Genomic DNA, 26,844 nt, shown 5'->3' with positions numbered 1-26,844 from the left:
GTCGTTCAACCCGTCACCACCCAACACAGACACTTTAAAAAAGAATTCAGATCAGAATCTTTATTTAGACTGCAAGGAGGAATCCGATGGGCTATAAAGCTGTTCTTCTTCACAGATGTCCAGGAGGGTCGGGTATGAACGTAACAGCAACAAACAGCGCAGACACACGAGAGCATTGCAAAGTACAGGTAAGGTAAATAAGACGTGGCCATTCGTTACCACTTGAGCACACGTTGGAGAGTAAGCCCACAACATTCACAATTCGATTGTTTACGTGTACGCCTCCAGTGACAAGCCCCGCCCCCGTGCGATTAACATAACAAGCCCCGCCTCCACGTGACGTCACCCCGCCTGCGGTATAAAAGGCGGCCTTGGGCGGAGCCGCTGTTCATTGAGCCGGCGACCCGCGCCGGCCACTCCCAGAGGAAGTATTCTCTCGCGCTCTCGCTCCCCCCATCACAACAACAACAACAACAGCAGCAGTCACCATGCCTTGCCGAGAGTCTTACGAGCCCTTCAAGGCGCCCGCGACGGGAGATCGCGCGCCATCGCAGGAGATGGACGAGCTGGTGCGTCGCCTCGGCGAGACACTGCGGCTCAAGGCGGTCCGGCCGGGCCGCAGGAGTCTCGGCCGCCGGTCATCCCCCTACTGCGTCCCGTCGAAGGCGGCCGCGGGGTCTGGGGCCGCCGGCGCGACCGGGCGCGGCGCTGCGAGAGGGGCGACCGGTGGCGCTGGCGCGAGGAGGCGAAAGGGTGGACGAGGCGGGGAGAACGGGGGCGGCGGTGAGGATGACGACGAGGAGGAGGAGGTGGTGCTGGATGACCCGCGGGAGATGCTGCGGGAGTTGCTGTTGAGCGGCAACCTCATCAAGGAGGCGGTGAGGCGGCTCCGCACGGCGCCCTGCTGCTGCCCCGACTCGTGATGTGCAGCGGCGACGATGGGGTGAGCATTGGGAGCGGGGGGGATGCGTGCCGGAGTCGGGGGTGGGATTGGGGCCGCGATGGGCCATTGGGGTTGTGTGTGGATTTCAACCTGGGACGGGATTGAATGAGGTGGGGGTTGGATCGGTGGTGGGATGTATTCCACACTCAGATCGAGCTGAGGTCGGGATCGAATTTGAATTTTGGAGATTGATTCTGGCATGGAATATGGCTGAGCTTGCAATTGGTTTGGACTTGGACTGGCGTTCAATTGAAAACTCTATATTTTTGAAATGAGATCTGGGATTGGATCATTGGTGGGACTAATAAAAGAGATGGTAGGTAATCGATGGTTGAGAATGTGGCAGATTGCGTGGAGGGTGAAACCTGAGGTTCGGTTGAGTCGATGGTTAAACAGCATAGTCACGGCTGGAATTGGGATAAACATGGAATGAGACGCAGTTCAATCGGGAATTGGATAGAACGGATGGGATTTAATTATTGCAGCATGCTCAAATATTGAGCTTGTTTTATTTAATATTCCCGGGAATTGCACCCACGCTTGATTCTTGTAGGAAATTTTAATGGCATCGAAACGGCGACTGGATTGAATCGCGGGCTGAGCAATGAATGAAATTGAGTCTGAGATCGTGAAATGGGATCTCAGTTTCACTCCGCCTTTACCCACCCGAACTTACCGGGAAGAGAGTGGCGGCTTGTGGATGCCTTCATCCAGCAGTGGAGAATGACCACGGCCGATGATGACGAGTCGTCACCCCACCACCTTCATAACATCCCAAAGTAGAGCGCAGGGGTGTCTTTGTTTCCCCTTTACACCCAGCGCTGTTCAGCAGCTGTACCATTGAATGTTAAATACTCAACAAAGCGATTTGTGATTACAATCCTGGAGGGGGGTGTGGGGGGGACGATGTCGTGTCGGTGGTGCGCTGTAGATGCCGTAACGCGTCTGTCTGTAATTAATTCGTGCAGCACAAGAGACGCAGCAGCAGCAACAACAACAACAACATGTTATTGTTGTTGAGGACATAGGGGCACGGTGGATGGCGCGCCAGCCCGGGGCGGGGCTGCGCAGCGACCTCTAGCGGACGTGGGCGGGGGGTGTGAGGCCGCGGGTCCCTGGCATGGCCTCTTTAAATGTTCACTTTTGTACAGAATTATTTTTTAACTACTCTTATTTTGGTCGCAGACCCCTTGTATAGAACGGCGTTGTTGTTGTGATGCTGCTGCTGCTGCGTTTGCAGTCGTTCCCAACGTTATAGAGGAGGATCAGTGCCCGAAACGTCGCCTATTTTTTTTAAATATATATACATTGTAATTTTAGGGCAGCGCTATGGACGGTAGGATGTGTTGGCCCGCGTCGTCAGAACGCAAGACCGCGACATGGAGACAGCTTTTGTGAGGCCGACATCAGACGTGGATTGATCATGATCGAGAACACGAGCCTCATGGCAGGCTGGTGTTACCGACTGGGTCTCCACTGGGGTTGTGGCGACATGGTTGGACGGCCTTGAGAGAAGGTGCGAGTCCATTCATTGTAGTTGGTGGCAGAATGGTTGTTAGTGCTCGCTAACAGCACTTGCCCAAACAGTCTGTTTTAATGCCTATACGGGGGATCTTTGTCTTTGTTGGTGCATTACGCTATGAACCCCACAAACCTGACGGGGGGGGGGGTCCATTCTCATCCACGGCTCACGTCAGTGGCGAGTAATATCTAAACTATTCCTTTGCCTCGCTTCTACTTCAACCCGTACTGACCGTCGTGGTGAAGTATGGTCAAAACAACCACCACTGCGCCCCTCTCCATGACCGCCACGGCGTGTGAAAGGCCTCCATCCAGCAGTGGATTGGCAGGGCTCCACGTGGTTATTATCGTACCGTGGTATATTTGTTTTGCCGGTATTTATCCACACGGCGTGGGCACGCGGTCGAAACTTTGCCGCGTTGTTCCAAACCTTTCCCCAAACATCAACAGTTCAACTGCGCACACCCGCCCACCCATTCATTCTCTCATTCCTTCCCAGAAACGCGTTGTTTGCCGATCGTGAAGCTGCGGTCTTGGGTTCGCTTCCTCAATTGTTGGCCCCAGCAGACATTATTTATCCATCAAGTCGGCGTCTTTTTGCCTTCCCAAAGCTATTTTTTGTTGAAACAAGGAAACGACCTCTGCCCACTGCGGACCGGTTTTTTGACACAGTCCGGGTTTCATCAGCGGAGCCTCGACTCGTTAAACTAGTGCTGTTGCATTGCACAATGTTAATGGAAAGGCGATTCCGCACGTAAATTATGGGACCCAAAGCAAAAAAACAAGTAGAAGTTACTTTTGTTGTGGAGGTCGCTCCTACTCCTTTGCTGTTCTCAGTGTCTGGAACTCTCCCCACCCCCCACAGCCGGGTCCGTGCTGTCTACTCCCTCGTCCCCTGTTCCAGCCAAGGCTGTGGACCGCCTCTGCAGACTCCCCCCCCCCCCCCCCTGGCTGTCCCCTCTCTCTTTCTCGGTGTAAGCGGCCCGGCGACAGAGCAGGGGGCCACTCACTATCCGACGGTTGAGAGTTCAAACCTTGGTTGTGGTGTGGGAGGGGGGGGGTCTATTCGGCTCATAATTCTTCCGGAAGTCAATAAAATGAGTACCAATTTGCGAGGAAATAAAACAGTGGTTGTCATAGTAATGTGGAATTTCCTGCCACTGGCCCAGGGCTTCAAATAAATATAGATGCGGTGTCGTTGGGTGACTTCTGTAGTCATCGCTGCTGCTGCTGTTGGTGATGTGGTGTTGAGAGCGAATCTTGACCTTGCCTTGATCCGGTTTCCTCGAGTGCAGTCCAGTGATCGGTGTGCATTGATGATTGGGGAGAGACTTGAGATATGCTGCATTCCTGAACATGCCGTGCCGGTACCCTGTGTTCCTTCCTGCTTATCACTCACCTGCGCTGGGCACAATGGACTCTCACCTGCATATAAACAACAACCTTGCTCGCTGGCCGATGGTGGCAGAACATTTTGTAAAGATATTTTATCGATACTGTGTGTTTGTATGTGTGCGTGTGTTCCGGCGATCCGAGTTCGATTCCCACTCACGGCCAGCACCCAGTGACGATTATCTGAACCGGTTCTGATCCACTTGGCCTTAAATGGGTTCCTCGTGCGATGTGTAGTAAACATCGCCACTAGGGAGACAAAGGCGGCCGGGCGTGGTGCTAGTCGCCCACCCCCTCGTGTGCCTTGCGGCCTTCATAGGTGCTACTCGTGAACAGAACTTGCCCCAACAGGTCTGTACGGATACACGGGGGATGTTGGTCTTTGTGTCTGCGTGTGTATCTCGTCGACTCTTCCCTGGTTTTTAAAGGTCATGTGCATCTGTGGTTAAAAACACAGCTGCACACGAGGATGGAAGCAGCCTAACCTGTGTACGGTCAAATAATAATTTGACCATACTTCACCACGCTGGTCAGTGCAGGTTGGCGACAGGGGGATAGGGGGGTGGCCCAGGACTGGTTCAGTTGTCACTCGCCACTGATAATGGCCGTGATCAGCAGTTGAACCTGCGTGGGGGTGGTTTGCTCACCGCGAAACATTATTCAAATGGACCTGTTAAGATGAACAAATGCACGAAAAAAAATCGTGTTTTTTTTTTAATTTGCATAACGGTTGAATCATTTCCCATGTTTACAAAATTGGATCAAAGGTCGTCGTCGTCATCATTGGCATTGCGGCCTGCAAATTAATTTACCGCTTCCCCATTGGAGCCGCATTTGGTTGAACGAAATTAGACATTAGTCGTTTTAGTTCCACTTGCTTGCAAAAACATGAAAAATATAGGATGCATGTGAATTGTGAAACAAACCTCCGTGGCTCCACCAGCATTATTTCGCACGCAGTTGGGTTGGATTCCCAGCCACGGCCGGCATCAGAAGCAACCGATACCGGAATTGGTTCAGGGGCCTATCCACCGTTCACCAAACCGCAGTGACCAGCGTGGTGAAGCCGGTGAACGTTTGTGGATGGCGTTGGTTGTGCTGGCTGGCCTACGTTGTTGCTGGATTTGAAGCGCATCGATGAGTCCGGTGTTCCTGTTGTTGTACAAACTGTTGCGTGTCCCGGGGCACAGTCATCGCCCGTTTCCCCTTTCGGTGAGTCGTGTCATCGTCGTGGCGGTTTCTAAAAATGACTCCCTCCTTTCACGAAAACAAGGCCGCGTTTCCTGGATGCCTCCCCGCCTTCAACCGCGAGAAATAAAAAAACCCAACGACGCAACAAAGCAACGGCATCCTACGCTCGCGTTCGCCCGCTCGGCCTCACTCTCACTCTCAAAGACAAAGATCCCTGAGGCTGTTGGCACAAGTCCTGTTAGTGAGTAGCATCTAATGAAGGCCGGCACGGTGCACAAGGGGGTGGTGGGTGGTCAGAACCACACCACACACACTCTAACGTGCACCGCACGCAAGCTCACTCTTGCGCACGGAATGCTGCAACCCTTCCCTCCCAACGGGGCTTCGTTTCAGCTGGGTCGCTCTGGTTCTGTGACCCGGACGCTATCTTTCCACCTGGCACACCACATCCAGTATACCCCTCGCGCTATGACCGTGTGGCCACTGCTAGTCGCGTGCAGCCTGCTCCAGTCGACCAGCAAGCTGGAAAGTGTTGAATGAGAAGTGAAGCTGTGCACGACGTTCGCCTGCACCCTCCCCATCGCTGTGGCTCGGTTCTGCTCCTTTCCGCGGCTGAGTTTCTTCTTTCCCACAGAAGCTGCTAAGCCTCTCTTTGTTACAACCTGCAGCTGTAAACATTGAGCCAGGCGTTTGTGGTCAGAGGTGATGACCCCGAAACCGGTCGTCCACCCAACAAAAGCAGCTGCTGGGCTTTAAGTCGAGATCGGCGATTAATTTGATCTGAGCACACCACATCCAACATACTCGTTCGCTACGTGACGATTTAACCCAGCGACTTTTGTAGTCGCGATGACGTATTTGTGTGCGAAGGCCACACTTGAGTCAGACTTGAGGGGGGGGATGCTGCTACCTCGGGATGTTTGGCCATCACCGATGACTTTGTGTGTTTTTGTAGCTCTGGGATTCGAGTCTCGAACGCATCCGTTGTGCCGCAGCGTTGCCCGTTCTGGATGCGGACTGGAGGTTTTTGTGGTGGGGGGGGGGGGGGGGCAGCGGAGGAAGTGTTGCTGTTGCGTCTCTGACGACGATCGCTCATCACGGGAAAGTTGCGGGGGCGCCGGCTGTTGTTGTTTTTTGCTGCCGGCGTTTGTTGGCGCGAGCGGAATGGGCGAGCCGTGACTCGCGCACGAGCGCGGGGATGGGGGGGATGGCGCGAGCAGGCAGCAGCGGCGTCTCGTCCATCGACGTGCTGGATCGCGCGTTGCGCAAGAGGCGCCGCGGTGGTGGTGGTTGTTGTTGATGATGATGAATGCGGCGAGTGGGTGATTGCAGGTCTGTGCGTGCGTGTGTTCTTAATTAAGCTCTTGTTATGTAACCGGTGACGTATCGATTTTTATATAAATGTTTTCAAATCTCTGTTTGTTCGTGCGATCTGTAGGAAGCGCGAGGGGAACTTGATGCGCAAGGCGAGAACCGCCTCGTCCCGCAAGTCGCCTGACCTTCGATCCTGCGGGAAGGGTGACCCCCCCCCCTTGACCTTGCTGGAACGGCGTGGCCCCTGACCTTGCGGACTGCGACTCCTGCTAAATCTGCAGTGAAGGCGAGGGGGCGGCGTGGTTGGTGGGGCAGGAGGCGAAGGGTGCACGCCTCACCACCAGGGAAGGCGGCGACAGTGCCCTGCGGTTCCGAACATTTCAACAATTATATGCGGAGACTTTTTTTTATTTTAAACCAGCGATTTGAAGAAGATGACGATGACAAAGGGGAAAAGCTCTCTCGTCGTGAACTCTGCTGTTCTGTCGGAGGGCGGCCGAGTGACCTTTCTGAGCGAGACTTGACCCCCCGACGGCGAAACGAAAGCGTGTTGCACGGCAGCCCGAGGCTCGCTCGACACCGTTGTCGCTTGCGTGTGGACACGGTTTGGATCCGCCCCTTTCCCGCTCCGCTACCGAGCCAGGGCTGTGCCGAGCCAGCCCGGCGTGGCTCGGGATCCGCCGGGTGGTTTTTCCACTGCAGAAGCCGAGCCGTGCCGATGATAACTCGAGTCGCGGGGTAGATGGCGGTGCTGCGTTCCACCCCGTACTGACGCACGTCTCACGCACATCTCACGCACGTCTCACGCACATCTCACGCACGCCGCAGCAAACATGCCATTATCCCCACCCCCCTGGCCCTGCTGGGCCCCGAGTGGGAAGCCTTGTGAGGAGGCAAGCCCGAGCATAGTCTGGCCATGACTGGGTTCTATATAACCAGCGGGGAGCAAAAACTACCCCACGCTGACGTGGCTCTGTGGCAGTGGACAAGGGGTCTGTTCAGCACGGCTGGTGAGGCTGGCAGCTTTAGAGCAGTGCACTGGTGCAGCTGTGGTGGGGGGAAGGGGCGGTCTGCTGGAGAGCGTCTTGAACCGTCTCGCTCTGTCGTGCCGATGGGACGGGACGGCAAGAACCCGAGGTTTGTGGTGATCTCGTGGTTAATTTTCAAAATTGGTTGACTTCACGACATCGATACTAGCTTTCTCCTCCCCCCCCCCCCCCCCATTGTGATCGCCACGACGATTAGGGGCGGCTCATGATTCAATGGAGATTTTTTTTTATGACATTGCGGTGTTATAGCGCCTGCAATGACGTGTACGAATCTAAAATAATGTAATGCAGATCCTCGCGCTCAACCATCAATTGTGATCGGAGAAATCCAAGTTCTCCCCAACGGTCGCCGAGTTCATTGCAATTAAATCGCGATGGAAGCCCCCCCCACCCCACGGGGGCTACGTGGTTGGTGGTGGCTGCTAAGGCATTGGCATGAGGGAGCCGTGAGCCCGGCACTCCGCTCCCACGTGCAGTTTTCAAAGGCATTCTCTTTGTGTGTGTGTGTGTGTGTGCGCGTGTGACTGAGAACAAAAGTTGCACAGTCTAAAGGCATTGTTGTGTGTGTCGCTGTACAAGTACAATTCTTAATGTGTGTGTGAAGCTGGGTGTGACACTTTGTGCGGCTGTGTGTGTGATACGCTCACAAACACACGACGGTTCGAGCGGTGTGACCCGATCTCGATTCCTGGCGGCAGCGCATCGGTGGACACCCTCGCCTTGAACCGTGTCGAGCCTTCCGGAGGCGCAACGGAACTTTCTGTCCTCCAATAGGTGCTCGCCAACATCACTAGCACCAGCAGCTTGACTTGGGGTCGTTGGGGATGTGCGTGTGCGCGCAATAGATTTACGAATTACGATTATTTCCTTCAGCGTATTGATTGCTATTGCAGTCGCTTTAGAGATTATTTAAATGACCTGTACATTTTAATATTTTTTGTCCGTGCAGGTTTTAGCAAGGGGGAGGCTATGCAGCTTTTGTTGCACACACAGGCTTGGGGCAGGGGTGGGAGGGGTGGTGGGATATTGTGGGCCTGTGAATTGTCTTTAGTAAAAAAATTAAGTTAAAAAAAATCGAGCGCAAAACTGGGAGTAAGAATAGAACCACTCGGGTCTTGTTTACATTGAGTCGCTGGGTGCCGTGCTCTTCCAAGGTCACTCGCACACAGGTGTCTGTAGGCCGGTGTGCTGCCTACGACCTGCACGCGTATGGTCCTGTAAGGGTGCCCCACCTACACGTTTCTCGCCTGTACAGGTGTGTGCGCGCGCCTGTACGGTTTGTGCTACCTGTAATGGATGTGTTCCTGTGAGTTGTGTGTGTTCCTCTCGTGTATGTTGCCTGATAGGGGTGTGCGCGCACTGCCTGTAGTGGTGGTGTGTGTGCCTGCCTGTAGGCGTGTTTGTGTGTTTTTTTCCTGATGTTCAGGGCTCGTTAATGGGTGTGTTGGCGTGCTGTTGTAAGCCGTCCGTCTGTGCATCTTGTAAATTTTCTCAGGAAAATAAAACTGTTTCATGTTGAGCTGCCGCCTCGGTGTCATCATTATTGCTGCTGCTGCTTCGGTCAGCGATGATGGTGTGGGGGATTCTTCCCTCGTGGTTTTCTTCTCCACGTGGACGGGAGACTGGAGTATCGTGGCACGGGGAGCGGTGAATTGAATCAACCACCACCGTGGCTAGATGCCAACTACCTCGCCTGGTGTACAAGGAGGTTGTGGACGATCCCGACCCTGACGCCGAGCTCGACCCTGACGCCTGCTGTTCTCCCCGTGGTCGCGTGGATCTTTCTCCGGGCCCTCCGGGTTTCCCCTCCATTTAGAAACACGCGTTTAGAGCAATTGGCTGCTATAAATGTCCACATTATAAGCCACTTCGTCGGGCTATCATTTGTGGCCAGGTCGCTTCTGAAAAAGTTATTCAGCTCGGTGGGCTTTACCTAGTAAACTAAACTTTGTTTTATGTTATCATCCATCAGTTTCGCAGATGGAGAGTATATGAGTGCGAAATAATGTATTTGTGCGTGTAATGGTTATCACACTGCCCTATGAAGCCAACTACCCGAGTTTGATTCCCACCCGTGAAACGGTCCTGGGCCTCCCCTAGGTTGACTCGGCCTTCAACAACTACCGAGTGCAGTGTGTCCACGTGATCACTGGGGAAACGAAGGCGGCCGGGCATGTTACTGGTCACACCACCCCCTCGTGTGCTGCGTTGACCTTCAATAGGAACGGCGCTTGCCCCAACAGTTTCTTAAAGGCCACGTGGGGCGGGCAGGTGGGGGGGGGTCTGAACGTCGTTTCTGGGACGTGGGTAGGAGGAGCGTTTCTGTTTTGTTGGGATTTTTTTCTTGGTCTCTCGCGGTGGAATGCAGAGAAGCGTCCAGGAAACGCAGGGCCGTGTTTTCCGTGAAATCGAGTCTTTTTTTAGAAACCACCACAACACGACCAAAAGAGGACGTGGAGAAAGCGGGGTGTGGGTGACGAGCGTTCGACAATGCGAGCACAAAACCCAGTGAACGTAAAACGCGGGGACAGCCCTGGACATCTGACGTACGTCTTGATTGTACCCAGTTTTTATTAATAGGCAAACTGAGCAATCATTGGAAGGACGTTATTGACTAGTTTAGGTCATAACTGGCTGTGATGTTCCCTCCCTACCTATGTGAGCAGTCATTTTCAACTCTGAGTTACATTCACCAACACGGCCACCGTTAGCTGTGTTAGTAAATAGTGGCCTGCCATCCTTGTCCACCTCCACGTGGCGATGCTCTTGCCGAGCTCTCTCCGTGCTTACATTTACAAGCAAATCTCTTACATTGACATGCGAATCTCTCACAATAAAATGGCCACCCCCACAGCTTCGTTTGTCAAGATTTACCCGATCTTATTTTGCAAATTTCATCTCTAGCCCCTCCCACTGACCCTTGGGCTGCACACATCCCAAACCTTTATAACTCCCTGCCTTGGCAGCGCTCCCACCAAATATTCTCAGCAGCGCCCCCGCGATATTTCTCGCCTGATGACGATTGCTTGTGTTGCGATCGAAACGTCGTGATATTGTTATTTTCTTGCATATTTTTTTATTATTATTTGATCTATCTACGTGGCTTTACCGAAAGACCCAAGAATATGCCGATTCATAGTTCCCAGATTTCGCACACAATTTGGATCGAACGCATTTCATGTAGCAGCTGCCCCGGAGTGCCTAACCGCCCCAGTTTCGTCTCTCGGCATCTCCATTCTGCCATCTTTGTCCTCGTTTAAACCACAAGTGTAAATGTAAATTTACAACACAATTGCTATTATTACATTTTTTAAATCCGTAATTGTGGAATGCTTTGATGTAGTCTCCTGGCCGAGTCGCCCTTGAAGAAGAGCTTATTAGCTCACCGGGTTTCACTCGGTGGGAAATAAACTTCTGAATCTGGCCAACGTTGTCTCAACGTTGCACGTTGACTGGGAAGTCACCACGAGCTGCAGAGCTCGTGGGTGAAGTGACACGTTCAAGGTCGCGGATGCCCCAATATTGATTGCAACCTGGCACGCGGCCTGCCGGCGGTGACCTTGCGTTGTTGGGACATTAATTTCTTAAGAAGTTGAATTGCACCGATTGCGTTGGTCTACCATCTACCACTTTCATCGGCGTTACTCCACAACATGCCCAGCAAGCAAGACCTGCCGACTCGAGTCCCGATCCCCCCTCTGGGATGGTCCTCACGCCATCCTAGAATCTCACCCAGATGTGGAGAAACGCTGTGGGCGAGCGGTGGAACAACGGCGGACGTCCAAAATGAACGCTTCATTCGAGACGCAAACAATCGCACGCCACCCGGTTTTGACATTCCTCCTTGCTCCTCGAAGACTGGGGTGGAACCATCGATCGCAGCAGATCATCAACAGGCTGATGTGCACACATCTTCAAAGGCGGGGAATTAAAGGCAAGTCACACGAGTGCGATGTGATTGCGCAAACAAAACTACGGATCATATAAACAAAAAACTATTCAAAGCTTTTTTTATACCAGGTAAGGCCAAATTGAGCTATATAGTTCATTTTCAGAAGTGACCTGGTCACAAATGAAAGCTCAATGAAGTGGCTTATAATGTGGACATGTATAGCACTTCAAAGGCATGTTTCTAAATGTGGAGGGAAAACCAGAGGACCCAGAGAAAAGTCCACACAACCACGAAAACAAGCAAACTCCCAAATACAGAGGCGTCAGGGTTGGGATTGATCCCACGACCTCCTATATACCAGTTAACATCTCGCCACCGTAGCTACTATGGTAAACCCATAGAGACACATACAGTAAAGACAATCCACAGCAGTGCTTATTGTGTCCATGCAACTCAAACTATGGAACTCGAGGCCTATTTGTCCTGGCATACGCTGGAAAATAAGCATTGATATTATTTTTTAATTTAAAGCTTTCGTGACTGCAGGGACTCATATTCTTGGTTCTTTCGGTGAAGTCACGTAGAAGGGAAATAATAAAATAATAAAAATATTAAACAATACAATTTTCACGACTTTTCGACTGCAACACAAGCAATCATCATGGGGTGTGAAATCCACACCAAGAAAATTGTATTGTTTTATATTTTTATTGTTTTATTATTTTCCTTCTACGTGACTCTACCAAAAGAACCAAGCATATTTACATTATTGTCCAACTGACGTATAGCGTTGTGGCGACTTCCACCACCGCTCCTATGAAGGTTCTCCAAAATCTGAAGAGATGTTGAGATTGTGGTCTGGGGTATGAAGACCAAACTGATTTTTTAAAATTGTAATTTATTTTCTGTGATTATTTTTTTCCTGTTATGTGAAAAAAATGATCGTTATTTACGTATAAATTGTTTTTTTATATTTTCTAAGTAGTGGGGTTTTTGTATTCCCTGTGTACGGAACTGGATAATTGATGTGTAGCGTTGTGGGATGCAATTGCATGAATGACGCTCTAGAAAATGAAATTATTTTTTCTAGTAATCCACTGCAGGCTCTGCTCTTTCAACGGATGAGCATCAAAACTACACAGACTCTCTCCTGGAGCGTCCTTGTGGCTGTCAGACCTCGACATTGGCATTCAGCTCGATCTGGCGAATTGGGAAGCATTCCGGCTGGTTTGGCCATAGATTCACATTTATGAAAATCTGGAGAAGTTTCTTGGCTAAAACGTTAAACCGTCACGGTAACATATCGTTGCATGTTAAAAGGGGAGACATTTTTACAATCATGTCAACTGGACATCTGTAAAAACATCTTAATAGATCATCGGATTCCTCCAGTCTCAAGATTTATGATTCTGAGATGTCTAATAGCAATGCACGCAGGGCCACGATACGCAGCTAACGTGGGCTACCAGCAGGTGGCGCTCGTGACGCGCCGTAGCGCTCAACATCTGCCCACCTCATTCCTCACCCGTCCAGTCACCCACCCCTCCGACAAGTCACCCACGCATTCATCCATCTTGCCAACCATCTATTTCCTAAAATCACCCACAAATGTATCCATCCTTTTACCCACCCATCTATCCATATAATCACCCACACATTCATCCATCCAGTCACCCACCCATCTCGTCACCCATCTATCAATCTAATCACCCACACATTCATCCATCGAATTAAGTCACCGACTCATCCATCCGTTTAGCCATCAAATTACCCGCCAATCCATTGCCAAATAACCACATGGACCCTCAGTGGACTGGCAAAAAAGCGATGTCATGTACACAACCGTTTCATTGCTCGCCCCAACAAGAGTGCATCGGAGAGCTGCAGCCCCGATACCCGCTGCCACGGTCTGGCGACAAAGGAGACATTGGGACTTCCGCTGCATGCGTCTATTGTAGCATTACCATCGCCCGCAAAGCAACGTGGGCGCATTTCGTAATTACAGCGAAATTGGCACCGCGCGCGACCCGTAGCGCCCCCCCCACCTCCTCCCGTACCCCCTCCCTTCACCTACTTCCACCAACGCGTCACCCACCCTACCCCCACCCTCCCCAATAAGCCCCGCCCCTCTCTAGTCGCGCGCGTGCGCAATGAGTCTTGAGGGGAGGGGGAGGGGAGATCGCGAGGGTTATGTGAGGGTTGGGACGGGGAGAGAGTGAGGGAGAGGGGGAGGAGCTGGAGGGGAGAGTGAGGGAGAGGGGGTGGAGCTGGAGGGGAGAGTGAGGGAGAGGGGGAGGAGCTGGAGGGAGAGGGGGAGGGAGAGGGTGAGGAGCTGGAGGGGAGAGTGAGGGAGAGGGGGAGGAGCTGGAGGGAGAGTGAGGGAGAGTGGGAGGAGCTGGAGGGGAGAGTGAGGGAGAGGGGGAGGAGCTGGAGGGGAGAGTGAGGGAGAGGGGGAGGAGCTGGAAAACGAATGTACGCCGAATACTGTGCTATTTTGAAAAGCTGACTGCTCTACCATTACTGTAATAATATCAGTTTATAGATTTCGAAAGTCTTACGTTGATGGTTAGCAATTCCCTGTGTGACTGATCATTATGAGTACGCATTAACACTGGACTCTGGCGTGTCTGTATGTGAACATTTAATACCGCATTGTTTAAAAAAACGCATTAAATACTCTAATAAAAAAAAAAGGAGCTGGAGGGGAGAGTGAGGGAGAGGGAGAGGGGGAGGAGCTGGAGGGAGAGGGGGAGGGAGAGGGGGAGGGAGAGGAGCTGGAGAGGGAGAGGGGGAGGAGCTGGAGGGGAGAGTGAGGGAGAGGGGGTGGAGCTGGAGGGGAGAGTGAGGGAGAGGGGGAGGAGCTGGAGAGAGAGGGGGAGGGAGAGGGGGAGGAGCTGGAGGGAGAGTGAGGGAGAGGGGGAGGAGCTGGAGGGAGAGTGAGGGAGAGGGGGAGGAGCTGGAGGGGAGGGTGAGGGAGAGGGGGTGGAGCTGGAGGGGAGAGTGAGGGAGAGGGGGAGGAGCTGGAGGGAGAGTGAGGGAGAGGGGGAGGAGCTGGAGGGGAGAGTGAGGGAGAGGGGGAGGAGCTGGAGGGGAGAGTGAGGGAGAGGGGGAGGAGCTGGAGGGGAGAGTGAGGGAGAGGGGGAGGAGCTGGAGGGAGAGTGAGGGAGAGGGGAGGAGCTGGAGGGGAGAGTGAGGGAGAGGGGGAGGAGCTGGAGGGAGAGTGAGGGAGAGGGGGAGGAGCTGGAGGGAGAGGGGGAGGGAGAGGGTGAGGAGCTGGAGGGGAGAGTGAGGGAGAGGGGGAGGAGCTGGAGGGAGAGTGAGGGAGAGTGGGAGGAGCTGGAGGGGGAGAGTGAGGGAGAGGGGGTGGAGCTGGAGGGGAGAGTGAGGGAGAGGGGGAGGAGCTGGAGAGAGAGGGGGAGGGAGAGGGGGAGGAGCTGGAGGGAGAGTGAGGGAGAGGGGGAGGAGCTGGAGGGAGAGTGAGGGAGAGGGGGAGGAGCTGGAGGGGAGGGTGAGGGAGAGGGGGAGGAGCTGGAGGGAGAGGGGGAGGGAGAGGGGGAGGGAGAGGAGCTGGAGAGGGAGAGGGGGAGGAGCTGGAGGGGAGAGTGAGGGAGAGGGGGTGGAGCTGGAGGGGAGAGTGAGGGAGAGGGGGAGGAGCTGGAGAGAGAGGGGGAGGGAGAGGGGGAGGAGCTGGAGGGAGAGTGAGGGAGAGGGGGAGGAGCTGGAGGGAGAGTGAGGGAGAGGGGGAGGAGCTGGAGGGGAGGGTGAGGGAGAGGGGGTGGAGCTGGAGGGGGAGAGTGAGGGAGAGGGGGATGAGCTGGAGGGAGAGTGAGGGAGAGGGGGAGGAGCTGGAGGGGAGAGTGAGGGAGAGGGGGTGGAGCTGGAGGGGAGAGTGAGGGAGAGGGGGAGGAGCTGGAGGGGAGAGTGAGGGAGAGGGGGAGGAGCTGGAGGGAGAGTGAGGGAGAGGGGGAGGAGCTGGAGGGGGAGAGTGAGGGAGAGGGGGAGGAGCTGGAGGGAGAGTGAGGGAGAGGGGGAGGAGCTGGAGGGAGAGTGAGGGAGAGTGGAGGAGCTGGAGGGGAGAGTGAGGGAGAGGGGGTGGAGCTGGAGGGGAGAGTGAGGGAGAGGGGGAGGAGCTGGAGAGAGAGGGGGAGGGAGAGGGGGAGGAGCTGGAGGGAGAGTGAGGGAGAGGGGGAGGAGCTGGAGGGAGAGTGAGGGAGAGGGGGAGGAGCTGGAGGGGAGGGTGAGGGAGAGGGGGAGGAGCTGGAGGGGAGAGTGAGGGAGAGGGGGTGGAGCTGGAGGGGAGAGTGAGGGAGAGGGGGAGGAGCTGGAGGGAGAGTGAGGGAGAGTGGGAGGAGCTGGAAGGGAGAGTGAGGGAGAGGGGGAGGAGCTGGAGGGGAGAGTGAGGGAGAGGGGGTGGAGCTGGAGGGGAGAGTGAGGGAGAGGGGGTGGAGCTGGAGGGGAGAGTGAGGGAGAGGGGGAGGAGCTGGAGGGGAGGGTGAGGGAGAGGGGGAGGAGCTGGAGGGGAGAGTGAGGGAGAGGGGGTGGAGCTGGAGGGGAGAGTGAGGGAGAGGGGGAGGAGCTGGAGGGAGAGTGAGGGAGAGTGGGAGGAGCTGGAAGGGAGAGTGAGGGAGAGGGGGAGGAGCTGGAGGGGAGAGTGAGGGAGAGGGGGTGGAGCTGGAGGGGAGAGTGAGGGAGAGGGGGTGGAGCTGGAGGGGAGAGTGAGGGAGAGGGGGAGGAGCTGGAGGGGAGAGGGGGAGGGAGAGTGGGAGGAGCTGGAGGGGAGAGGGGGAGGGAGAGGGGGAGGAGCTGGAGGGGAGAGTGAGGGAGAGGGGGGGGGAGCTGGAGGGGAGAGTGAGGGATAGGGGGTGGAGCTGGAGGGGAGAGTGAGGGAGAGGGGGAGGAGCTGGAGGGAGAGGGGGAGGGAGAGGGTGAGGAGCTGGAGGGGAGAGTGAGGGAGAGGGGGAGGAGCTGGAGGGAGAGTGAGGGAGAGTGGGAGGAGCTGGAAGGGAGAGTGAGGGAGAGGGGGAGGAGCTGGAGGGGAGAGTGAGGGAGAGGGGGTGGAGCTGGAGGGGAGAGTGAGGGAGAGGGGGAGGAGCTGGAGGGGAGAGGGGGAGGGAGAGGGGGAGGAGCTGGAGGGGAGAGTGAGGGAGAGGGGGGGGGAGCTGGAGGGGAGAGTGAGGGATAGGGGGTGGAGCTGGAGGGGAGAGTGAGGGAGAGGGGGAGGAGCTGGAGAGAGAGGGGGGGAGAGGGGGAGGAGCTGGAGGGGAGAGTGAGGGAGAGGGGGAAGAGCTGGAGGGGAGAGGGGGAGGAGCTGGAGAGAGAGGGGGGGAGAGGGGGAGGAGCTGGAGGGAGAGGGGGAGGGAGAGGGGGAGGGAGAGGGGGAGGGAGAGGGGGAGGAGCTGGAGGGAGAGGGGGAGGAGCTGGAGGGAGAGTGAGGGAGGAGCTGGAGGGGAGAGGGGGAGGAGCTGGAGGGAGAGGGGGAGGGAGAGGGGGAGGAGCTGGAGAGAGAGGGGGGGAGAGGGGGAGGAGCTGGAGGGGAGAGGGAGAGGGGGAGGGAGAGGGTGAGGAGCTGGAGGGGAGGGGGGAGTCGGGGGGAGAGTGTGCGAGCGAGGGAGAGGGAGTCGCACTCGCGCGCCGCTCTCCGCCTGCAGCGCGCGCTCCGCTTCTCCCGCCCGAACCAAACGACTGAGAGAGCGCGCGTGTGCTTCAATTTTTCATTGTTGCTGTTCTATTTGTTTTTATATATTTACGTCATATTAAGAACAATAATCATAGCAAACGTAGCGACATTGGTATTTATATTTATTCGGTGGTGGGGGTGCGAGTTTTTTTCATTTTTTTCATTTTTTTCCCCTCAGCGAGCGTCGTGAGGTGACGCAGCCAACACAATACCCAGAGCCCGCCCATCATTGCTCGGCCGTAATTTATTCACCCCACGGGGCTAATTGCGATATCTCTCTTTAGCGCGCGTTCAGTTTAATTTTTGCATTTTATTTTTTCTGAGGGGAGGCTTAAAGACAATCGGCGTGAGCGTCGCGCCGACGCTGCCGCACGGCGTACAATGCCTTCAGATTTCATCCCTCTGCTCGGCACGGATATGGACCTCAATTCTCCGGAAAGTCTCTACTCCAAAGGTGAGGTGTTTGTGGAAGAGAGGCAACGCTCGGCGAGGTGTAAGGGAAGGGTGAACGACCCCGACGTGCGGCCCGCGAACGATCGCGGCGGGCGAGCGAGGGGTCGTGAATGTTTTCGTTGACGCCGCGGACGCTGATGACGTCACCGCCGCCGCCGCCACCAGGAAGAGGGCCCACCAAGCCACGCGCACGCGGCCACCAGATCGCGAATTTTCGGCAGGAGGAGGATGATGATGGGGAATCCGATGAGCTGTAAAGCTCTCCCCCCTACCCCCTCCCACATGTTACCAGTTAAGGTTCATGGGGGTAAGAATGTTAGAACGACGAGTGCAAAGTACACGAAAGGCAAACGAATCGATCCAATAACACAAATATAATACAGGTTTTTTGTGGGTTAAATATTTACGCGATCTAACCCTAAAAACCCCTGTGTTATGGATATTGGTCGCGAAAGCCTGCGTGTTGATCTAACATACAAATAAAACAACCGTCTGATCTCCATCCTACCAGGCAAAGGCCACTTACGCGATTGACTTAAGTTACTGCCGCGGTCACCATGGCCAGGCGCAAGCCACTGCTGGATGATTGTGATACAGGATACTAGAATAATAACATTGTGTGTGATGGTTGATGCAGACTTCATGCCTTGTGATAATAGATGTCTATTTGGTTTTTGAACATTTTAACACCTGCAGTTTTGTCGGTAAAATAGTAAAGTCTATCTTTTCCCCATCTTGACACTGGCAACAGGGGTCCCATAGACTGTGATATTGTGCATTTACAGCTCCGCTGGGTCGTGGTGCAGGCTCTTTGACCATACCTCACCACGCTGGTGAGTCACTAACTTTTGTAAAGTCGGGGGGGGGGCATAGGAGTGCAGTTCTATAATGTTTGCTGCATTCCCACAGCCTTGGCTGCCCATGGCGTAGCTGCCTTGAGTCGTGCATGCCATATCACCCATCCAGGCAATAACCAGACTCATTCCTACTTCCGAAACCGAGAAAATTTCGGGTGATATTATGACTTAAAAGAATATTCTTTAGAAAAAAATGCGAATTGACTCTTTACAGGTCTTCTTAAGCTTTTTACCTCTTGAGAATATGCCAAGCCCTTTCTAAAATTTTCTGAGGCTTCTCTCCGTTTAACCTGCTCGGAGAACTTCCTCATGACCTCTGCAAACACTCGCCGATTTTTCTACATGAAGTAAGCAAAACCCACGTCTCCCAAAACACTTTTCCATTCTTGTCTCCCTTTCTCGGAATTTAAATGTCGTGCCGCTTACAAAACGACAACCCAAAGGCTGGTCCGAGCTGTAGATTGCTGAGCTGACATTGGGCGCATTTCCTGGAGAGATGTGGTCATAACCATTATAATATTTATTGTCCTTTATTTGCCCTGCAAATATACCCAGTTTGAAGACTCCTTTTCAGTGGTGGGGGGGGGGGGGACTGCCTGGACATCTGTAAAAAATAACTTTATAGCTCATCGGTTTCCTCCAGTATAAATACGTATTAAAATTCTGGGATGTTTGGCAAATTCCAGGATAGTGAGTATGTAAGAGAAAACCGGGCGTAACCCACCATGCCTACAAGGAGGTAACACTCAAAAACTTTGCACAGATTGATTCAACAATCTGTTGCCACTCCGCCATCTGGCCTGCAACGCCGAGTGCGGTGTACAGTTTTACGAATGCAGCGGCTGCTCCCGTCTTAAGTACTAATCGGGGATCATTCTGCTTAACTTCCAAGAACTGACGAGAAGCTTGCGCCTGAGGGTGGCTTTGTCGCACCTGTTGGCGTCTCCTGCTCGAATTCCAACGAGCTTAAAACATCAACTTTGTGGGGGCAACGCTGTATTTCGACGACAGCGGAGACGTGCTGTATTCGTCATTGGTTTGAACTCTTCCCCTCCCCCAACTGCAGAGGGCACCGATAATAGAGGAAGTCGGGGCACGTGGCATGGGCTTGAGTTCAAGGAATGAAATGGGCTCGCCCCTCCCCTTCCCCTACCTCTTTACAGCCAGCCTAGCGCGTGTGCCCCTCCAGCATGTAGGCCCCGGTACTAGTTGCACTGCCAAACACAGTCGATACCTAAGCCTCTGACTGGGTCCAGTGTTAATTCTAAGAGTCCTATGCTCGTCTATAGGGGCCTATGCTAGTCTTTGGGTCTCTCAGTTGGTTTATCACTGTGTATGTGTTTGGGTGTGAGTCTGCGGATTACTATGCTAGTCTGTGGGTCACAGTGGTGTAGCGTGGTTGACATGGGCCCTGGTTCAAGGATTAAATATCGGGCCCTCTTGGCTGCCTTTTCCACCCCTCCCTCGCATGTGCAAAGAAGCTTGGCATATACGAGTTTTTAAATGACACTGATGACGAGACGCACGTGGCTTGGAACGATATGCAAATCGTAGACATTCATTTGAGAGAAGTGTGGGGCTCTTGTTAAAAGGCACGGTGACCGATCGATGACACTGGTGACGGAATTGCAGCCAAGAGAGAGGAGATAACTCCGCATGGAATGACCACCGCGGAGATGATGAGATGAGTATGTACGCAAGGAATGAGCTTGGCATCGTAATGCCACGAGAGAGAGCAACTTTATGGGGAGGCCTTCATCCAGAATTATTTGAGCCATGGGTGAAGATGTGTGATGTTACTGTTGTGTTCTAATACAACGGTTTGCGAAATTGTTTTGAAGGATATGCAAATGTATTCAGTTACAGTGCTTTGTTTAACATGAAGTGAAATAATTCTAACGTATAATTAATATGCATTTTTTTGGTTTACCAATGCGATTTTTTCCCCTCAAACAAGTTGTATTCGGGTAAAAAAAATATGCAATCGTTTTGATATTCAAAATATTCCTTGAAATTCAAGATTTCACTCAGTTCCAGGATACTTATTTACCCCTTGGTTATATAGTGAATAATATCGGGTAGTAGACTGTTCACGAAACATGAAAAAATCGTAAGAAATTAATTATAGTAAGTAGAGTAATTTGTCATACCCCTAATATAACATCTTGCACAGTAATCGGAAATACAGCGACAAGATTCAAGATTGTAGATCCGGTTGTCCAGTCATTCTAACCCATTACATTGACGAGAGCAAATTAAACTGCACTATCGTGCGCACTTCTCAGTTGTGTTTTTTTTATTAAACAAGAAAAAGTTACAGTTTTTCAAAACTAGATCGGTACAGTATTGCTTCTGCAGGTATTTCCGTGGTCGAGTAAGCATTGAGTGTTACTGTGCTCAATTGGCATGAGCTGAGCGAGCAGTGGTATTTCCACATTCCTGTGGCGGCGTGCAGGCCATCCTCATTTTCACTACGTTGGTGTAGATTTCGATTTAAAGCTTTCGTGATCCATGACGGTAAAATACAGTACACCCCCGCAAATCAAACCTCACAGTTTGCATATTGCTATGGCGTGATTTGTGATTGTAGACTACTCTGCAAGTGCGATGAATAGTGGTTTGATTTAATTTAAATTCCTCCAAGAATGGCATGCATTGGGGTTTTGCTCAAAGTTTGTAATTTCCTGGGCAATTTTCAAAGCGATGCTTCATTCTTGCCTGAACGTGTGCCAACACATTCAAACTCTGCTTGCAGATTATTATTTTATTCTAAGGATACATAATGCTGTAATTAAACAGTTAATCATCTACTTTGGGAAACTGGGTAGTTGTTAACTGTAAATGTACGGCTGATATTATAAGGTCACCCAACGTGAAGATACACATCTTGCATTAGCACGTGATAGCCGCGTTATCTGTATGTGTGCACGTCATGTGGGGGAATGTGTCTTAATGCTATGCAGGTCTCCTAAGTCAACACAAGCCAGAGCACTATCCCCACGAGCCAACTCAATGGTTTCTGTCCAGCATACCTCTGGCTGGTACAGCTTTTCCTGTGGTATTTTTTTTTAGACCATATTTCCTGGGATTGTGTTGAACTTGCCTTTGACCAAATCTCACAGAAGCTAAGCAGGTATGAGAATGGAAAGTGGTTAGTTGGATTGGCGACGGCCAACGCAAATTACAGGGCTTGCAGGCTGCTGCAGCATTATGTTGTCGGCAGAAGACAGTGGCAGTAAAAGTCATTTTGGGTTAGATCGCGTAAATATAAATGTGTCGTTAAACCCCCCACCACCCGACACAGCCAATTTGTAAGGTTTGTCACGTAAACACAACATGCCAATTCGTTACTAGTACAGCACACCGGTGTGTTGGAGAGCAAATCCACAACATTTACAATCTGAGTACGACGTCGTGTATGACCCTCCTAATCATCACATCAACCTGCACTGAATCACGTCGAGAAGTACATTCAAATTTACCCCCACGATCTGCACGGCATGCAGAAGCCATCATTCAGCAGTCGACTTAAGAAATGGATAGTAAAGTGCACAGCAGTGCATTAGCTAGAATTACCGATGTATTAAAATGCATATGGCTTATGGTATCATGGAAATATATTGGTATCGATTTTCTCAAGTAATTATTTAAAACAAGGTTTCCGTAAAAAAATAGACTTGTCTTGAAGTCTTACTAATTATATATAAAGGTTTACTCGGATATATTTACAATTTACATCCACCATCCAAGTACCGCAGTAAATTTCGTGAAGTGAACTGCATTTGGTTAATTCAACAGCTCGTAATGTGCCATGGGTGCAATATTGTAAAAGTGGCACACTTCCAACCATGCTGATAGCTTTTGTTTAAGCACTGTTGATGGTGAACTTTAGGGATTACATCTGAAATAGTATTTTCCTATTCCTGCACCCCCTGTGGAAACTTCGGCGTGGGGGGCTCATGAATTAACGATGCACTAATAGTGAAAAAGAGGAAAAAATGTTCACCATTGTAACCTGTTATCACATGAACAATACTTTCACGAGTTTCAGCACACAAAACACGTTATTAGTCACTTCCGAGCTGATCAAGAGAGCCAAGCTAATTAAACGGAAATTACAAACGTCCTTAATTGTAAGATGCTTAAAATGGAATTCCTTATTTCCCGAATATATTTAAGACATTAAAGGTGCATCTTAGTGGACACATAAACACAATACATGCCTTTAATGCTGCTTACTGGTTCGCTTGGAGTGCTATCTTTTAGGTGAGCGGTGTCTATTGGGAGAATGTATCGTTCGGAAACTTATATGATTCATGATTCAAGTATAACGCACATGGTGGAAATGTGCTTATATAGACTCCAGACTGGAAGAGTTGAATTCGCAGAGAGATGATTCATTAATATAGATGTTTGCATGATATGGAATTTGTCATACTATTCTGCAGCTGCAGTGGTCCGCTTACTACAGATATAATTTATCTTTCTCGAGACAATGGAAGAAGAGATAGACACCCCCCTCCTACGCTGTCAGATGCAAGGCTTGGTATTCAGTGGATGTGCCCCCTGGCATTTGTTTATCCATTGAAAATATGTACACGCACAGCGGAGACTTTTATTTTTATCTCGGGGGGGGGGGGGGGATGTTACAGCCTTCATATGTTAATTATTAGTCTTGACTGATATTGGTGTGAGGTCATGAAAACCAGCTGCATGTTAATTTGTTTTTTCGTTGTCAATGTAGGTAGCTCGGTGCATTCGTGTTTTGTGGATGGTGGGGTATGCCTTTCAACTTATTGTTGACGTAAATAGAGCAATGTTTGAATTAAATGTGACAATTCGCCGTAACGTGACATCTTTTTGTATGCTTCTGGCATTCTCAGGATACGTTGTAATTTGCTCCTGGTGTTGTGATTGTGACCGTGCTTAAAATGATTATGCTAAGAAAAATGGTACATGTCATCGGACAGACATTCGTAGCCTGTGCAACACAAATGATTGAACAGAAAAAATAACTTGCTTCATTATAACCAAAGTACGTTAATAATTGATTGTTAATACTGTATTGTGGACCCGTGTTTCATTCAGTTGCAACATCTAACGTTCTCATAACCTGTTGTAGAAAATACCAACGAGCATTAGTGCAGATTAATGGGTTATTTCTCCTCACGAGCTTGCACTGTGGCGGCACTGGTATGTGTGCAGATTAAGGAGGTTAATAACGCTGTTGTTAAGAATGCTGTTTTTAGTAATGTTGTTAATAACGCTGTGGTTGTTCCTCCCAATTTTTAGTCGAGCGCCAGCCGTCGCGATGGCGTGGGGAAAACGCTCGTGACGTGGTGGCGGTGGATTTGATGATTGTTTTCCACGACGCACAGCAGGGTACTTTAAATCACGTGCCTCCCGCGTGAACAATGCGACGGTTGATGCGAGTTAAGTTTAGCGCTCAACGCTGTCCGTATAAAGGGGGTCATTGCGTTTGTGCATAGCGGCGCTTTGTATGGGGTTGTTGCTGGTGGAGTGCTGAGCCGGCCTTTGTACTTTTGAAGTTTCTAAACTTGTTTATCCGAATCTAGATTACATTATTCATACTTTGCAATTGATTTTAGGGGATGGGTCCACGTGCTCTTTTCTTCATGTGAACTTTAAAGCCTGCTCTTGTTACGATCAGAAATTCTCGACCTCTTTGTTTTATGTTCGTATTTTTTCTTAAATAATTATTAAAGTAAGTTATAGTCGCGAGTGTAGAGTAATTAACAAAATTAACATTGGCTTGTTAAGCCATACAATTCACTTAGAGGAATGGTTTTAGGTTTGTTATGCCTCGGGAGACCAACTGAAATGGTTTACATTTTTATTGGCATGCAGCAGCTATGAAATACTTGGCAACTGGCTATGTAACTCGCAAGGCAAACAGTACACCTGTTAGAACACAGCACTGCACACTACTTGCTTTCATCTTATCCATAGGCAAAGTGCCGATTCTCTGACATGAGAAGGAGTTTTTTTATTCCCAGGTAGCACCGTAAACTTTTGCGGTAACCCCCCTTACCAAGTACAAATTCGGTAACTATAATAATATCGTTGATTAATATATGAAGGAAAAACAACATCACGTTTAAATAATACAGCGTTTAGATTATTTATTTTGCTAAATGATTTATTTTGCTTGGGTAATTAACACATGCTCATTATTTATATTTGCATAGTTAATAGATAAAAGGATCGTATAATGTTTACACATTAATTTAGGATTTAAAGTGATATCGCCATTTTTTTTTAAAATCAAGAATGTACAGAATGTGCATGTTAATAACAGGATACGATAGATTGTTTTATAATGAGTCATCCACTTGTGTACGCACACGTTATATTGGTTAGATTATCGTGGTGGCAGGCGACGAATTCCTCTCTGCCCACATCCTGCTCTCCACGGCAAGGAAGGTTTGTGCTGGCTTTGGGAGGCAATGGCCAGCTTTCGGGCAAAGAAAGCTTTTCTCGAACGTGTGTGCAATTTATAATATAATAAGTCAAGAATGTGTCCCGCGCGTTGCCGCACCCCTCCCCAATAACCATTTGCGGGTGACGTCACTCCACATGGGGCAACCCCGCCTCATTAATAATCATGAGCCGAACAATTTTTCTATTTCATATTTATTGCAATATACACCCGTCCTTGAAAAGGCAAACAAGCTAGTGTAATGTAATACTGTTCACTTCAGAGCACTGTGTGGCGTTAAGTGTAAAAGTTGAACCGAGGCCACTTGCTTTTCAGCTTAGGCAAACTATTGCTTTAGCGATTAGAAATATTATTTAAAGTTCATAGTATTTGCTCAGTCCCCTATTAAGACTCGAACTGTGCTACAAAACGGGTGCTGCCCTGAGTTTAATTCCAAGTTGTGGATGGCATCAATGGTGAGTGCAATCTGAACCCTTTCTGTTTTACCCTCTTCCCTCAAAAAACCTGCTTTGACCAGCTTAAGGAAGTATGGTCAAACAACCCCCATGACCAACACACTGGGGGGCAGGGGGGTGGGACAAAGCCTTAATTTAGCAGTCGACTGACAATGGGCAAAACTACTGCATTAATGACAGTGCCAATTTCGCAAATCAGATAAGCATTGTGTGTACAGTCTCGTTTTAAACTTTATAATCTGGCAACCTCAGGTTAAATGTTACACCCATGAAGGAAATGTGCTTTTGCAGAAGAATTGTCATAATCTTGACTTAAAATGAAGTTCAACAGGTTCAACATTCTGGGTCGTACTCCATGGAGCGTTGCTACATGTAGTATGCTGTAATTTGTGAACCACTTGTTGGGGTTGAGTAGAAAAAAAACTATTGAACATGAAAACTTGGCAGTTTTTCATTGTGTGAAACTTCAGGACACAATGGATATACTGATATCTGGTGCGCACATGAAGCCAACTGTATAATGCAAGTTGCGTGTGTTTTGTATTCTCAGTGCAGTGATTAATTGGTAACAGAGTTAAAACAAGCAAGTCAAGTTGTGCACACAAAGGACTTTGTAACTTATAACAGTACTTCTTAAAACTACGTTCTAACAACAGCTGTGTCATTCTAAACTTCCGCTTGACGTTGGTATGATGTAAAACCTATTACTGTAACATACACTCTCCCAGATGTATGTAGTGTTAGATAAGGGTTTGTGCAATAGGAAGTTATGCAAGGTTACAACCATTACCGTTTTTTCCCCTATGACCTTGTCGTTTGAATAGTACACGTGTTTTCTATGTGTTCATTATTTGTGTAAGTTTTTTTTTTAAACAGAATAAAGCCATTATTTTTGGGCATGAGTTATATTGGATGAACACATTATTGGGTCTTCCGGTAAAGTCACGTAGATAGGTTCAAAGAAAATAACCAAAAACTACGACGTTTCGACCGCAACACAAGCGGTCGTCATCAGGAAAAGGGGGTCGGCCTCTAAAGGCAAACTGTTTATAAAGGTTTGAAATGGGCGTAGCCCAAGTGTCAGCAGCATGCGCGGGGCAGCTAATGTTAATTGTGGGGGTTTTAACTATTCGTGACTGCAAGAATCCATACTCTTTGGTTTTATTCGGTAAAGTCACATAAGTAAATTTATTTTAATGAAATGAAAAACAACTAAATTAAATCACGACGTTTCGGGCGCAACACAAGCGTCCGTCATCAGGTGGGGACAAACACAGCGAAAACAGTTGCCGAAATAATTTCAGCAACTGTCTTCGCTGTGTTTGTGACTTTACCGAATAAAACCAAAGAGTATTAATGTGAGGGATTAAAAACGGTGTGCCCCCGAATGTAGGGGGGGTGTTAGAAGGTGATGTGGGGAGGTGTAAGAAGTGATGGTGCTCGTAGAGGGCGACGACAACGCTGGTGGTGAGTTTCCACCAATTAAAGGGCTGCCAAGTAATCACTGCACCTCGCTTTACACACAGTGTTGACGGTGGAGGTTGCTGCTAAAGGTGATGGTACTTGTAGAGGGCCACGACGGCACTGGTGGTGGGTGAGCTTCCACCAGTAAAGGGCTACTGCTAGTGGTGATGGTAGTA

General features: G+C 50.5%; 2 protein-coding genes across 3 annotated transcripts in view; both read left to right on the top strand.

The window, feature by feature from the left end:
• Positions 1-405: 405 nt before the first annotated feature.
• LOC133350949 (GSK-3-binding protein-like) lies at positions 406-8,929 on the top strand. Its single transcript, XM_061565793.1, has 2 exons — positions 406-943; positions 6,486-8,929. The coding sequence occupies exon 1, from the start codon at positions 489-491 to the stop codon at positions 921-923; it is 435 nt and encodes a 144-aa protein (XP_061421777.1). The 5' UTR covers positions 406-488; the 3' UTR covers positions 924-943; positions 6,486-8,929.
• A 7,981-nt stretch (positions 8,930-16,910) lies between these two features.
• Positions 16,911-26,844, top strand: part of LOC133350945 (nuclear factor of activated T-cells 5-like) — a 56,792-nt gene continuing 46,858 nt past the window's right edge. For both annotated transcript variants that reach the window (XM_061565790.1, XM_061565789.1), the window contains exon 1: positions 16,911-17,433. In XM_061565790.1, coding sequence (XP_061421774.1) covers positions 17,361-17,433 — 73 coding nt within the window. In that variant the 5' untranslated portion in view covers positions 16,911-17,360. The remainder of the gene's footprint in view (positions 17,434-26,844) is intronic.

This window comes from Lethenteron reissneri, chromosome 35 (genome assembly GCF_015708825.2).
Source record: "Lethenteron reissneri isolate LAM-NWPU_2019-01 chromosome 35, ASM1570882v1, whole genome shotgun sequence".
Taxonomy (NCBI): domain Eukaryota; kingdom Metazoa; phylum Chordata; class Hyperoartia; order Petromyzontiformes; family Petromyzontidae; genus Lethenteron; species Lethenteron reissneri.
Note: the sequence above shows the minus strand (reverse complement) of the source record. Positions and strands in the feature narration are given on the sequence as shown.